This window comes from Armigeres subalbatus, chromosome 3, assembly GCF_024139115.2.
Source record: "Armigeres subalbatus isolate Guangzhou_Male chromosome 3, GZ_Asu_2, whole genome shotgun sequence".
Lineage (NCBI taxonomy): Eukaryota > Metazoa > Arthropoda > Insecta > Diptera > Culicidae > Armigeres > Armigeres subalbatus.
In genome coordinates, this window is record NC_085141.1 from 176,718,583 (window position 1) to 176,734,281 (window position 15,699).

Genomic DNA, 15,699 nt, shown 5'->3' on the forward strand with positions numbered 1-15,699 from the left:
CAATTGGAATGTAGAGCCATAGAAAATTAAGAAGAAGAAGATGTCCAAGGTTATCCAAAATGATCCTGGGTTAAGATCTACAAGATGCACAATAACTAAGGAAGTGTTTGTGTCGAGCAATTTGGCTGTGGATTTTTTTGTTGAGGCATATAACGGACTTGGATGATTACATAAAACAATACGACTTCCAGGATACTTTAGCCAACCGTCAAGGTCTGCAATGGCTAGCACAAGTGATGATTGAAGTCATATAAGCTAAATGTACTTACTGGGATATCATATCTAACATCATTCATAACTTGGATCATTGGATAGATCAAATTCGTTTTGAAAATTTGGTATTAAAATGATCTGAGATCCAGGACGTTTTGAAGAGATGTAATACAATCGGTATCGAGATGTGGAACAAAAGTTCTTGGAAAATTGTTCGAAAGGACTATCAAAGTATCCGTGAAAATATTTTAGTATGGCATCATTTGTTTCAACGATTCGATGTCGAGTCTTAGAGCATCAACTCATGGAGGGTCCACTGGAGCTTGCAAAAGAATTATCGCGCTTAGGATCATAGGGGTGTAACTGTATTGATCGATTTCTCTTCATCGATTTTTTTTTTCGTTATTAACTCAACTTGATTGATTGTTTAGTGATGCACGGATATATCATTTAGGACTTGGTTGATCGGATAGACCGCATGTTTGAAACTCCAGAACGTTTTACAGATCACAACAGGCTTGTAGTAGCTTGTAAAAGTGATGAGTACCATTCTACCCGCTCGACGGAACTGCTGGGATGTTTAGCGACACAGATACATCGTTCAGGACTTGATTGATCAACTAGATCACATGTTCTGAACTCCAGAAGGTTTTGAAGAAGCGATAAGGCCTGTAGTAGCTTGTAAAAATAATGAGTGAAATACTATCGGCTCAATAGACCTGCTGGGAGGTTCAACGATGCACGAATACATTGTTCAGGGCTTGGTTGATCGGGTAGATCACATGTTCTTAACTCCAGGGCGTTTTCGAGACCCTGAAATAGTTTACGTTTATTCAAAACCCGATCAATTTATGTCTTATGATCACATAGATATATTTGGACATATATCTCAGCTTATGACATTTGTTTGTAGACATATTTCCTGGTACATTCGAGGATATGTACTAAAGAACAGTTTGAACGGCCTACAACATCCGAAAAAGTAAATGGTTGAATTTTCTTGTTGATAAAAACGGAATAATTTTGTTGACGAAATCGGAGCGTGACAAAATCGGAACGTGATAATATCGGAACATATCTGTATTGACAATCCTCATTTTCTAAAAAAAACTTTCCTAAAATTATTTTCTGGTACTAGATTTTGATTTAGAATTAGAAACAGTTTGTCAATTTCAATATATACCAGAATTCAGTTCTAGAAGTTCTGAAACCCTGGTACTTCAGTCATTCAAAAATGGACACTAATAAGTGTTTATGATTACTTCATGACTTTGCAAGTATAGACTAATTCAACAGAGAGTTTCATTTGAGATTTGTTGGTAACTGTGCGCGTATTGCAGCATGCTAATTTGAACTTACTTTGGAATTTCCAGGACATAAAACTCTTCTGAATCATCAGCTAGAGGCAACATTCAAAACAGAAAGAAAACAAAAGAATTATGTATATCAATAAACTTCCACACTACGCTGCCAGCTTTTAGCATGTCTCAGAACCAGATTCTCTCTTATTTTGAGGCACTACAACCGGTCTGACCAAAATGATCGAGTCCCGTGCCGTCTTCATCGCGACTATCTATATCTATGTACATGACCAAGAATACATAGACATGCGCTCGTTTTTACCTTCCCCTTTGACGCTATACTCTAATTCTGTAAACAAACATTTGGCGAAGTAAATAAATATCGTTGTCGCGACCCGCTTCAGCGAAAAGCTTGAAAAATGAACACTTTTGGAAGCTGGTGTCGCCGTCGCATCCATCCAAGAATATCATACGGCAATAGCCGGTGGTGGTTTAATTTGAGCGCACAAAAAAAATTGGCAGACATCACAGCGAAGCTCACCCTACTCGAATAAATACTTATAGTCAGGCGCGATGTTACTTTCATTAATTGTGAAGAAGCGTATGAAAATAATTCGATTTTTGCCCCCGTCGTAGATGCTTGATATTTGTGTTCTAGTGACATGAGAGATCAAATAAACAACGAGCTAAAGTGATAAAATCAACAAGTTAGCAGTACAGCAGTACCATGTGAACAATCGGTGTAATGTGAAGTGCTTATACACGTGCGATTGTTTGACATAGATAATGTTTCGTCGGCTTTCACTCTTCGATACGTCGCCACAGGCTGCGAGCGTATCCGTTTCCAGACCAAGTGCAGTGCCACCACTGTTTCACTCCAGATCCGTCAATAGGTCAATTGCAGTGCCATCTTCGAAAACAATCGATAATGGATATGCCGGACAAACTCCAGAAACTAGTGTCCCACGACGGACTAGTCCCATTACGATTAGAAACAATCGGAAAGTGAGCGGTGGATCGCCACACCCAGTGCACAGTACTCCCTCCCCCAAAGATCCACCGAAAAATCACCGCTACTCGACCGGTTCCGCACCGAATCCTAGTCTCCTGCAGCAACAGGTTCACGCTGCCCAGGTCTATCTGAGCTCGAACCGCAACAGTTTCGTACTGCATCCTCATGGCAATGCCAAAGCAGCTCGAGAGCAGTACAAATCTGCTCGATCCATCAGCAGCCCGGCATCGCCCAACGTGCTGTCTTCGTCCCTTCCGAGTGCCAGCGGCTCCCATTATTATCATCCCGGGAGGTCGCCTAGTTGGTATGCCCGATTTAGCCACTCGCTGCGAAAGAGCATGTTCCGAAAGTCAACCAGCTCCATCAATCATAATGTAATTGATCAATATTTATTTTTAAATTGCCATTAGAATCGTAGCTTCAATAATAATGATTCGTTCCCCAGTTTACACTCTCCTAGCCTGAGGAATATGAACATCCACAATACCTGTCGAAAGTTTTATTTTACGACATCCCATTTTCCGATTAAATAACCATTTCGCTTTTTTCTTGTTTCGTTTCAGCTCCCAGTGGCAGATCCCTTCCTGGAAAAAGTTAGCTTATCAGATTTAGGTAAGTCTCATTATGGATATGTTTTTTTTTTCAAGTGAATGCAGATGTAAAGAGCTTCCTAATCGAAATAGTTGTCGATATTCTCATCACACAACAACCCTACAGCTTGAGATGACATAATTCTAGAGGTTTATGTGTTTGCTGGTGGTACTTAGTCTGCTGCGCATATTTTAAAAAATAATTGCAATGTCATTTTTACGCTTTACGAGTTCTATGTGACAATAATAAACCAAGTGGCTCGTAATATTGATTGATGACTTGATTGGTCACTTTGGCGGTGACTTATAACTGCTGGTCTTAAAAATACGTCTGAACATGTGTTAACTATGAACATTACGCTCATTCTTAGGAGTTCAGACTACAAAGTTAATAAATGTCACTTTAGTATTTTCTATTATCTGAACGTAATAATATGTAGGTTTTTTAATCATTTCTTTTGTCTCATACACATGCACAGGCATAACTGTCCCATATGTATTTTCCTCAAATGTTATATTATGAATGGATTGTATGCATGTAGTGGAACCACCCGGAAATCCATCTTATTCTACGTTCGCCCAATTTTAATGGCAAAAAATATACGATTTTCGCATTAATTTGTATTAACAATTAGTGAAGCATTCAAAACTAAACAATTGTTCCATTCCAGGTCATCCAAGAATTCCCACGCCCTTTTCAATCCTTAAAAGCAAGTTGGATACGCCTTCAATAGATGTTCCTTTCCGGGTCATCCAAGAATTCCCTGGAGTAAAGGCCTTTAGAGCACCTCCACGGGAGTCCTCATCGCTATTCTCATTATAGCTCTCCCTCTCGAGTGCTATTTTAGGATAGCACCCCATCTTTCCACCGGTGGTTTCTATTTTAGATCTAGCAACTTCATACATATTAAGTTTTCACCGGGCGTTGCTAAAAGTAGCCTTCTTTTCCTTTAATGCTACATTCTAACTGGAACATGGCCTGCCTTTCGACTTGGTATTCTTTTAGCATTTGTTATGTCTTTTTCCACGTTTATATCAAATTTAAGTTCATCCCTGAGTTAATAAAATCATCAGTTAATAATTACAAGTTTTTCTAAGCCAGTGTTAGGCAAGCACGATAGATACACTATGCCCTGCAGGAAGTCGATAATGTTTTCCAAACGAAAGCATCTTTGACTGGATCGAGAAAAGAACTAGCCATCTCCGAATTGGCAATCTACGCTTTTGCCCGCAAGGCTAACTGGAGACCCGACATAGTACTTCAATATATTACAAAACTTTTTTTTAACCGTTATTCTTTCTGAATTTTTTTCCTTCCTGATATTTGCCTCAACAATCAAATAAATTTCTCCTGAAGTTTCCACCAGCTTACCTACCAGCAATTACTCTTCACAAAATCCTGTAGGAACACTTCAACATTTCCCGGATGTTTTCTGGAAGAGTTTTTTAAACAATTCTGAGGGAATTGTTGGAAAAACTCCTGCAGAATGTTACGGCAGTACTCTTGAGGAAACTTCTGTCAAGGTTTTTAAAAGAACTAAAAAAAATTCAGGGATGGATTTTCCAAAAAAAAAAAGTCAGTCTGTATTAATAAACAAAAGAAAGAAAAACTTGCCGAACATTTTCTAGAGAAACTCTTGGGAGAACATACATAAAATTGTTGAAGAATCTTTCTGAGTAATTCCTGGACCTGGACCTGGACTGACCTCCTCCTGTGGAACAAACCAGCAAAATAAAAACAAAAGGATTATCTTTCACAAGAATCCTTGGCGAGCCCCGATCCGCATCGCGCCTCGTTGTGCTGGTTCATTATCGTATAATTACTTTTACGCAGAACAAACATACCAACAATGGTAGAGTTGAACTGGGCCACGAGACCAACCAAATTTAATATTTTCTTTGCTATTTAATTATTTACATTCGCCAAAATTGTTCTGAAAACAAATTTTCCGCAAATGTTTATCAATACCAAAGTGACGTTTCACAAAATAGCAACCCTGTATAGAAATTTAGCAACCCAGTATGGGGCGCTAAATTTGGAAACTCACGGCTAATTTTGAGTTTCATTCTTATTTTACATTCCTGTTTAGATACTACTGGTAGAGGTGGCTCCCATATAGGGCCCGGAAATAGCGATAGGGACCCAGATGGGGACTCCCGTGGAGGTGCTCTTAAGGCCTACACGTGTAACCAAAGAGCTAATATCTGTATTTAAAAATAGTTCATGTCTTTTTGAATCTTTAGAACCAAATTGAATACAGTCTCAATAACTGATCCGTTCCCGGTCATCCAAAAATATTCTTTGAAGTGTAGGCCCTAAGGTCAATATTCCTAGCGATTCTTGAATCAAATTGGACATGTTTTCAACATGTGTTACATTTAAGGTATTCCAAGAATTCCAAAAATTGGAATACAGGCCTTAATGTCAATACACGTAACGAAGGATCTATTTACTTCTTTTAAAAATGAAACATGCTCTTAGTGATCAAATGAACCAAATTAGATAATTGACTGCATCTGCATGTTCCATTCCAGGCCATCCAAGAATGCCAAGAATTGGAGTACAGACTATGAGGTCAATACGCGTAACAAAAGATCTATTTGCTCCTTTTAGAAATGCAACATGCTCTTAGAGATCATTCGATCAAAACTGGATATGAAGTGAATGTATGTTGCAATTCAGGCCATCCAAGAATTCCAAGGAAAGGATGGGAATTTAAAGTGCTTTAATAATTACAATGCTGATGTCCACATAGTTGACATCCTTGGCAATGTTTCCCAGCTTTAAAAGAATTGGTGAACTAGGTTAATGAATTCGAGACCCACCAACACTTTGGTTGCTTTCCTTGGACCCAGAGATGTTCAGTTAGTGCAGATTGGGGCCACAATGCTCTCGCACGCCCATACGGCATGGTCAATGGCTTGATAATCAGCATACACAAAGATTGCCTTCTGAGAGCCCCACTCGGAAGAGGTGTGCACAAGAGTAGTGATTGGACATTAGACGACACATGGTTCGAATGAAGTCTCGTCCCAAATTCAATTTTTTTAATCATGGATGCTTCCACACTAAGGTGGACCACACTTACCTGAACAAATCAAAATCATTTTTTCAAGAGATATACCCTCTGAAAATAAAGTTTTTTGTTCCCAGAAGCTACTGTGAAAATTTCAGCCAGATCCGTCAAGTCTAACTGGATGCTCAACGAGGCTTAAGTTTATATGGGAAAAATCGACTGCATGTATGAGAAAATGATCTCCTTTCACTGTTTTACCTCTAGGTGGTGATGTAGTCATTCAATGCCAGTCATTAGTAACACGTACATCAAGGTATATTTTTTTTGTTTTTTGACTAAATCACTCGCGGTTTTCAGGAGCTTCTTCGTAATAAGGTAAAGATTGTACGTGTTACTAATGAGTGGCATTGAGTGACGACAGGTCCACCTAGAAGTAAAACAGGGAAAGGGGATCATTTTCCCATACATTCAGACAATTTTTCCCATATAAACTTAAGGCTCGTTGAGCATCCAGTTAGACTTAACGGATCTGGCTGAAATTTTCTCTGTAGCTTCTGGGAGCAAAAAACTTTATCTTAACGACATATCTCTCGAAAAAATGATTTTGAATTTTTCATATAAGTGTGGTCCACCTTATTCCACACCTGTTGGCGAATCGCCTACAGCCATCTACTCATCTCCTCGTTTGTCAATTGCTGCTGCCACCTGATCAAGGTTTCCTAGCAAACCAATATGATTAATTCAACGAGGGCGGTTTTCCGATCCTAAATATCACCTTCCATAGCGCCCACCTTAGCCAAAAAGTACGCTTTATCATTTCCCGAGACAGAGCAATCAGAAGGGACCCCACACTACGGTGATTGTGAATGATAGTTTCAATAAAGCACTCAAAGCATTCCGTATCCCGTTTATAAGCTACGCTGACTGCTTAACCGGTATCATTGGCCAAATAGGTCATTTGAAAAGTCAGAAGTTAGGAATGAGAAGAGAGTCGTCTCACTTATGACTTTTCAGTTTTCTTTTCTCACTGTAAAAAAAGAGGAGTGCGAAGAAAGTAGTGAGCCAAATGATTCTTTCGGCCTAATGATCCTTTCGACCAAATGACCCTTTCGGTCAAATGACCTTTTTGGCCAAACGACCCTTTCGGCCAAACGTCCCTTTCAGCCTAATGACCTTTTCGGCCAAATGACCTTTTCGTCCAAATGACCCTTTCCGCTAAAAGACTCTTTCGGCCAAACGACCCTTCTGGCCAAATGACCTTTCAGCCAAATGACTTTCAGCCTAATGGTATTTTTCGGCCAAATGACGTATTCGACCAAATGACTTTCGGCCTAGTGGCATTCGGCCAATTGGCTTTCGGCCCAATGGGTTTCGGCCAAACGACCCTTCCCCCTATTGTTGTACCATTCCCAAATCACTATTCTGTATCAAAATCTTCACTGACAGAATGCTTTTCAACTTTATCAACTGCATTCATAATACTTTCTAATGCATTATATTTTGCCATCGTTTTTCTAGCAATATTGCGCACCGTCAACAATCATGAAGCTATTAATAATATCAGATTGCCCACGATACATAAATCAAAAAACTGTTTCGAGATTCATACATGAATTATTTTACAAAACTCAAAACAGAAGGTTTATACTTGAATGTTTTTTAAACACACAAGATTAGCAGAAAGAATCCACGTGTCTTGTGTAGGGTTATCACGCCCATTCAGAGAGTAGGAGGTTGAGGGTTCGAGTCCCTCCAAGACACGTGGATTCTTTTTCGCAAATTTCACATCAATTTGTCCATTTCGAAACATATGCTGTGCATATGCACAGCCAAGATATTTAACAAAATAATGGTTTTCGTACGGCCGAGTTGCTGAATACAATACGCAATTAATTGTAATCAAGTGTCGGTCTTTCACCGTCATTAGTCGTCTGAGTACACGCGACCGCTTACGTTAAGGCAATCAAACTCATCAAATGCTTTAGCCAAGCAAGCCTTTGGCACAGCAGAGTGCGATTGAATTCGCATTCTATACCGTCCCGCCCAGACAGTTACTGGAGGGCATGGAGTGCGATCCTCTCGTTTAATAAACAATGTGCACTCGCTTGGCTGTGGGTATACAATAGTAAAGCACATGTGGAGATTGGACAAATCAAGCATCTGAAAGATATTCAATTTGCAAAAAAGAGAGCTAACCGCGGTGGAGGTTGGTACTCGGATTCTGATGGCTTGCTTTTCCGCAAACGTGACCTTTAAGTGGTCTTGTTGTGTAGGGGTTATCACGCCTATCTAGAGAGTAGGAGGTTGAGGGTTCGAGTCCCTCCAAGACACGTGGATTCTTTTTCGCAAAATTATTATCAATTTGTCCATTTAGAAAACATGCGCTGTGCATATGCACAGCCAAGATATTTAACAAAAAAATGGTTTTCGTACGGCCGAGTTGCCGAATAATACGCAATTAATTGTAGTTATGAAAATGACAAAAACAAATTTTCAAATCGCGCTTTCTCAAAATGGCGCTCAACATTTTTTCTTCGGAATCTGAAAGATCTATCATCACAGAGGATATCGCGTATAAAAGGATGATCGGATGGGTTATATTGAAATCAGGATGATCGCGGTGGATTATATTGAAATCAGGGAAATGGAGGCTCATATCGGGAATTAGTCATGTTTCTCATAAAGGAAAAACATCCGTCCTTCCGAAGACAACCACCGACGCCAGGAAAATGACTCCATCTGGACCCTACATATCGTACCCATCAAACACATGGGCCGGGATCCACGACTTTACTTCCTAAACGAGGGAAGGCGTGATCAGACATTTTTCGTCTTAGAAAATGCCAACGGTGCTGACTGGAATTGAACGCAGTTCCACTGTTCAACTGAAATCATATAAGCCTTATCGATGAAATTAGGATACGAATGATTCGAAGAGAGACATTTTTGAAGCCAGCTGCTTCAAGAGAGGGCCACTAAAGGAAGAACTGCTTTGACAATGAGTTGGAGGCATCAGAGAGGTTGATACCAGAAAGCGTGAACATTGAGCGCCAGAAGGTTGTTCCGTTCGTTCTATATGTCCTCTTTCTGGCTGATTAATCGAAAAAAATGAGTAACAAGAAGAAAAAAGGCACTTACCTTTAAACGATTTGTTCGCAACAAATTGTGTTCAAATCTTGTCCCATTGTTCCCTATTTAAATTTATTTTGTTATTTCTTTATTATTTCTATATTAATCTCACTTCATCGGGCATAGAGCCGAAGCCTGGTTGAGAAAAGCATTTTTGAGCTGCCCACATTTTTTAGCCCGCTCAAATAGCATGAGCATGAGCATGAATGACCGCTCAAGGTTTCTACTTCATTATTACCGGAAATGTGGTAGCACAAGGAAGCAACAGACGATACTCGGGTTCAGTGAACATTCGCAGTTTGTAAATACTGGTAATCCAATATTCTATGAAAGGCAATACTGGCGCCTGCCACGCCCGAATGCAGCTCCATTAAAGATTGGAAAGAAAAATGATGAAATGAAACTTGTTGGGATGAAAGACGTGAAATCCTCTGCACTTTCACGAGTATTCATTGACAGTATGGAATAGAGCAGGATTATGTAGGGACTGTTGGTGAACGATTTCCAAAACTACACGTGGAGCTGAGTTTAACACATTATCATTCAGAGTTATGACTTACAATTTTGTATTGGAACAGGAATACAAACCAAAATAAATAACCCCATTCATCTATTATTCAATTTGAGATGCACAGTGGCATTAACTTGAATTACGGCGAAAAACATTCAGTAGTTGAAAAAGTAACCATCTTTAAATAAACAAAATAAAAAAATCTATAATTTTTCACACATGATTGGAAAAAAAACTACCTCACAGACCATGCATCCCAATAGTATGACCAGATTTACTTCGTTACGCACCACGCTAAGGTGTCTTTATTCCGCGTAATGGGGCAGTATATTTCCGCCCAAGAACGCGCAAGTGCGAAAATCATATCCATGTGGCATTGCAGTTGTCAATTGAATGCACCACTTTCTTTCTCTTTTCCACATTGGCTGCATTTTTGACGGGGCATCCGCTTTTATAACCTAACAATTGAGGTCACCCCAGTGTCATAGCTCGAATATTTAAAATTGGTGGTAATTATTTATCCGGCATCTGCTGGTTTTCAATGCAAAAACAGCTAATCTAGCCATAGTAAAATAGCAGCAATTGGCAATTAATCCAGTCCAAGCTCAATACTTCTTTAAACAACCTAAGATTCTCAAGTTTCTGAATGCATCACACGCTCAAAATCATGAAAGAGTACGATGGTTATTTTAAGAACACTATAAGATGGAATGGATTTATGGATTCAGCTAGAAACAAATTTGCGAATATAACACATATATGATTTGCTCACAATTTTCAATTGGAGGTTCAGTACAGTATCGGCTTGAAAAATAATATGACTGCTTAAAACAAAAGGATGTAATTCAAATGAGCCATAGCTAGTATGTCTCATAAGGAATAGGTTTAAATCACAATATCGAGAAAGCTCATCACAATAGTTACCCGAGGTAAAACTCTTCAGCTTTAAAACAAATTTGAATATTGATTGTAATCAGTTATATTCTAATATAAACATGATGATTAACGCTTGCTCAGTTCTGCGCACAGAAGCGACACTTGTCGACTCACGATTCGCAAAAGATATACGTAGGGTAAAGTGGGGCATGTGAGCCCTTGTGAGATGAGCAAACAATCTGAAGTTCTGAAGTAAGTGTAATATACTCGCCTTTTTTGTTTAGTACATTCCTTTCTAATCCGCCCTGATTATCTTGCCCCACTTTCCTCTAAGTGTGCACCTATACTTTATCAACGTTCATCGTACCTTAACAAAGCCATCCAAGCCAGTGTTAGCAGCGTATCGTGTAGATATTCTTCCGTACTTGGCGTATCTTTATTCTCGTGAGGTTTCTTCACTAACGCAAGCTAACGAACACATTTAATGAAGCAGCTGGGCGGAAAACAAATTCGCTAATTTCCATGCGCGCGGTAATCGTTGAATTTTCTCATTTTTCTCAGGGCAGAGTGATAGTAAGGGACATCGGTTAGCAAATGGACTCACTAGATATGGTCAAACTTTCTTCTTGTTCCGTCATATTGAGCACTTTGTTTTAACAAAATTTGACTATTCAATATACGTCATCCAATGACATAACAATGTTCTAATTTTTAATTGTGGAAATGCTAATGAAAGCACATAGTTGTCAGCCACTTGGAATGTAGACCTACGAAATAACAAGAAAACGTGCATAGTGTCAGTCAAGCAGATTGAAGCAGCTGATTAAGAATCTCTAATGTGTACACGTGTTCGATGTCCATGTCTGATTGTTTTCCCATCTCCCCTACGTGATCGTGCGCTTCATTCAGCAGCCATTGTCACGAATCGTGAGCATCAGGTTGTGAATATGTATGGTCAACGCCAATCACTAGCTTCGCCATTCGGCTGGCTGGCTTGTCCTTGTCTGAGGGGTTGCCATCTTACGGGGATCCGCAGCTTCCTGGGTGGGTTGTCATCAGCTGAAAATCCGTCTCCTCGTTTGAGATTATGTTCAGTTTGACTTTGACTTCTGTCGGGTAGGAAAATCGTCTCTCGAGGGAAAACCGCGCAGATCGTTCGTTGGCAGTGGCAGTGAACTTGGCGCAGTGTTTTTATTCCTGTGGTTGGATTTTTGGTGTACTACGCGTTGCGAATTGATAGGGCGACGTATTGGATAACTTTGCTGTAAATATGGTTTTTCGGAGAATGATCACTGCACAAATCGCTTCGTAGTAGGAAAAATGAACACATTCAAAATGTTTGTTACGTTGATTCTTAGTGCTAATTTTATCATTACATCGTCAAAATAGGAATGCATCGTCGTTCAATCTGCTTTGGACGAAGATTATCTGCCACTCATGTTCAAAATGCTGCCGCTGTTGCTTGTGGATGAAGTGGAATTTTTTGGCAAACTAAAAATAAAAGTCATTCAAATATTATAAAACAGTTAACACACCCCCAGCTAAATATTCTGAAGCCGTCTCAGTTCAAACATTTATCTAGGAAATGTGGCGCTTCGTTCGAGTCAACGCGGTCAGTTAAGTCGTGCATCGTACACCCACACTCAATTAGATTGCCGCTGATGATGTGCCTATGACGTCGTCAATTGCGAAAATGTCGAGCTGGTCTTAACATTTGCACTACGTCACAATTGTCACCTTCAGAGCATATTCGTAAAGTCATCGATCGATCACACAGTGCAATATTTATTCTGTTATTCCGAGCGCGTAGCATAGACGAAGGGACTCATCGTTCCCATGATTAGATGTAGGTCTGAGCGGCGAGACAAATTTCTCAATCCGCTTCGTGATTGATTCCGGCAGCTGATTGGAGTCGCGAGAGGTCACGGTCGGTAAACAACAACGTGCGAGTAGGAAGATTGTTTCTGACAAACTGTGTGGAAGTAATTAGAGCACTTCAACGATCGTAGCTCGGAATTTCTTTAACGGTGTAGCTCAGTCACTTAACATGAATATTAGATTTCAGAAAAGTGCATTAAAGAAGATGACTCAAAGGGATGACAACTGACTTTAATGAAACGTTTGTTATTTCCTGGGAAATTCTTCTTCTTCTTATCGGCATTACATCCCCACACTGGGACAGAGCCGCCTCGCAGCTTAGTGTTCATTAAGCACATCCACAGTTATTAACTGCGAGGTTTCTAAGCCAGTTTACCATTTTTGCATTCGTATATCGTGAGGCTAACACGATGATACTCTTATGCCCAGGGAAGTCGAGACAATTTCCTATCTGAAAATTGCCTAGACTGGCACCGGGAATCGAACCCAGCCACCCTCAGCATGGTCTTGCTTTGTAGCCGGGCGTCTTACCGCACGGCTAAGGAGGGCCCCAACCTGGGAAATCTTTATAGTCATGTAAGAAAAATTGTTTAAATTTAATTTAACATAATTTTCTATGGCTAAATGGATTAAAATGTATGAAACCGGAAATCCATTTTTAGCATTTATAAAAATTTCTTAAACATATAGAACCAATACTTCATAAATTGTTTATATTAATCCCTTGGATTGATATTGCTTATTACAGTGAAACAAAAAACAATTTTTAACCAATATTTTTGAAATCATTTATTGAGTGTTGAAGAGAGATAGGAAATATTGAGCTGGAAATTAATTTCTACAATTTCTAAATTCTACAGCGCTGCCGCCCTACCCCGAGTTAGAAAAATAAGAAGGGTAGTATAAAAGACACGACCGCAAGGTAGACGTTGGGCAACGTAGGGTCATCTTTGCGATTGATATATCTGCCGTCGCCAAGCGATTGTGGTTTTGCAATTTGAATAAAAATCGTCTCGGCTCATCTTTCTCTTGTATGCAATGGTGGCCCTGTAAAGAACCGATTTATTTTCAATAATGCGCATTTTTATCATAAACGGCAGCATATGTGAAATCAGAATCTTGCGAGAAAATTTTACTTAATGACGCCCTTAATGACGACACTCGATGATTTGCCGCTAAAAAGCTACAGCCGTCATCGTTGCAAATACATTTTTGCGGCGTCTCCCTCCGACGCGCACTTTAACTTTTTCCATCGACGACAACTTTCTGTCGGCATCAAGCGATTATGTTTTGCACTTTGAACAAAGTTCATCTCGGCTCAACCTTCTCTTGTATAAAATGGTGGTGCTGTTAAGAACCGCTTTATTTTCAATAATGAAAATTTCCAAACACTAACAGTAACAAATTTAAAATTAGAATCTACCGAACAAATTTCAGTTTTATTTTCTAATAACTAACAGAAACAAACCCAAAGCAAGAGTCTTGGGACTAAAATTCACTTTTTGACGACGCCAACCAATACAATGAAGACGCCACCATATTGAATCAATTTTCTAGGGCTGGTTGCCGACAGCCACCGATCGGCCCGACACCAAGCGTTTATGTTTTGTATTATGATAAAAGTTTGTGTTGGAACTACTTTTTCTTATAACTTTTCTCAATAATACGCATTTTAAATCACTAACAACACATAACCAAACTCAGAATCTTGCGAGAATATTTCACTGGACGCCATGCAGTTGCTAGTCACTAGCGATTGTACCTTGGATTCTTCTCAACTTTCTTCCAAATACCGTTTTGACTTAAATCCCGAATGTGACTCATATTCCGAACATTGGCGTTTTAGCACCATAAAACTAATATTTTCATCGGTTTGTCGTACGGAGGACCAATGTTGCAAATGAATACAAGATCCTATGGAGAAAACTATGCAAATGGGATCAAATGGCCGTTTAAATGTGAGTGTTCGCAATATGAGTCATGTTCAGAATTTTAGTCAAAACGGTACAATGGTGGCCATGAAAAGAACCGATTTATTTTCAATAATGTCTCCAATCATTGTCATTCTGAGCTTTTCGTACTCTGAATCCAATGCTAATTCCAGTCTACCCGCAACTAACAACCCAAGCAGCACAAGTTAAGTGAAACTGGTTACAGCAACTGGGACTGAATCCGGTCACATGTAAGTTACTGCGATATTTGTGCAACATGTGTGCTACTCGGGAACAACTGGACACCGACACGAATAACCGATGAAATAACCGAAGCTTGCATCACAGACAATCAATTTGCTTCAGGCCTGCCTCTTTCAATTTCTTCCAACGGGACACCGGGACGCATATCAGCCGCACGCCTCAAGGAAGCCCCTACTCCTCTCAGCTTAGTCGAGCCCTCGCTGCCAGCGACCAGCAGCCGTCCCGGTCCTTTGTCTGAGATGGAAGATGGGGTCTTCCGAAATCCTACATCCGGCAAGTACAACCAGTTACCGGTATTTTCCGTACCTGAGCGTGTCTCAATTTCCAGTGCTTCCACTTCCGCCTCACGAGAGTTGATTTCTCCTCAACCGCTTGTTTCCGATGTAAGGACTGTTGCCTCAGTATCTTTGAATATTTTGGTATACTACCAAAACGTCGGCGAAATCAATAGCTCTATTGCCGAATACCATCTGGCCTTGTGCGATGGCTGCTATGACGTGTACGCGTTTACCGAAACCTGGCTCAACGATAAGGCCTCTACAAATCTACTGTTCGACGACTCATACTCCGTTTATCGACAGGATAGGTCACTTTTCAATAGCAATAAACGCACTAGAGGAGGGGTTTTGATATCTGTTTGCTCTAGTTTCAAATCCCGACTAGTCAGTCCTCCTAACAATACAACTGCAATTATGGATCGCCGTATCTACTGTTGATGGCATTTTCAATGTCTGTGTTGTTTACAATTCAGTAGTGTCTTTACAAATGAGCACCTCAACCCTCAGGCTGTAGCCAACGCCACCAGGAATATTTCCCGTTTTGAAGCAGCTGAGCAGCCGTTCTTCGTTACCGACGATAATGTAATAACAGCTAGTAAGGAATTGAATACTTCAATTGGATGCGACCCGGATGGTATTCCGTCTCTTATTGTGAAACGCTGCGCTGATACCTCTCATTGACTACCGGATTATTTCCGA

At 40.0% G+C, this 15,699-nt stretch overlaps 1 protein-coding gene across 4 annotated transcripts in view; it reads left to right on the forward strand.

The window, feature by feature from the left end:
- LOC134225082 (uncharacterized) overlaps positions 1 to 15,699 on the forward strand; it is a 273,215-nt gene that overhangs the window by 236,201 nt on the left and 21,315 nt on the right. For all 4 annotated transcript variants that reach the window (XM_062704868.1, XM_062704869.1, XM_062704867.1 and 1 more), the window contains one exon: positions 3,090 to 3,138. In XM_062704868.1, the coding sequence (XP_062560852.1) occupies positions 3,090 to 3,138 (49 nt within the window). The remainder of the gene's footprint in view (positions 1 to 3,089; positions 3,139 to 15,699) is intronic.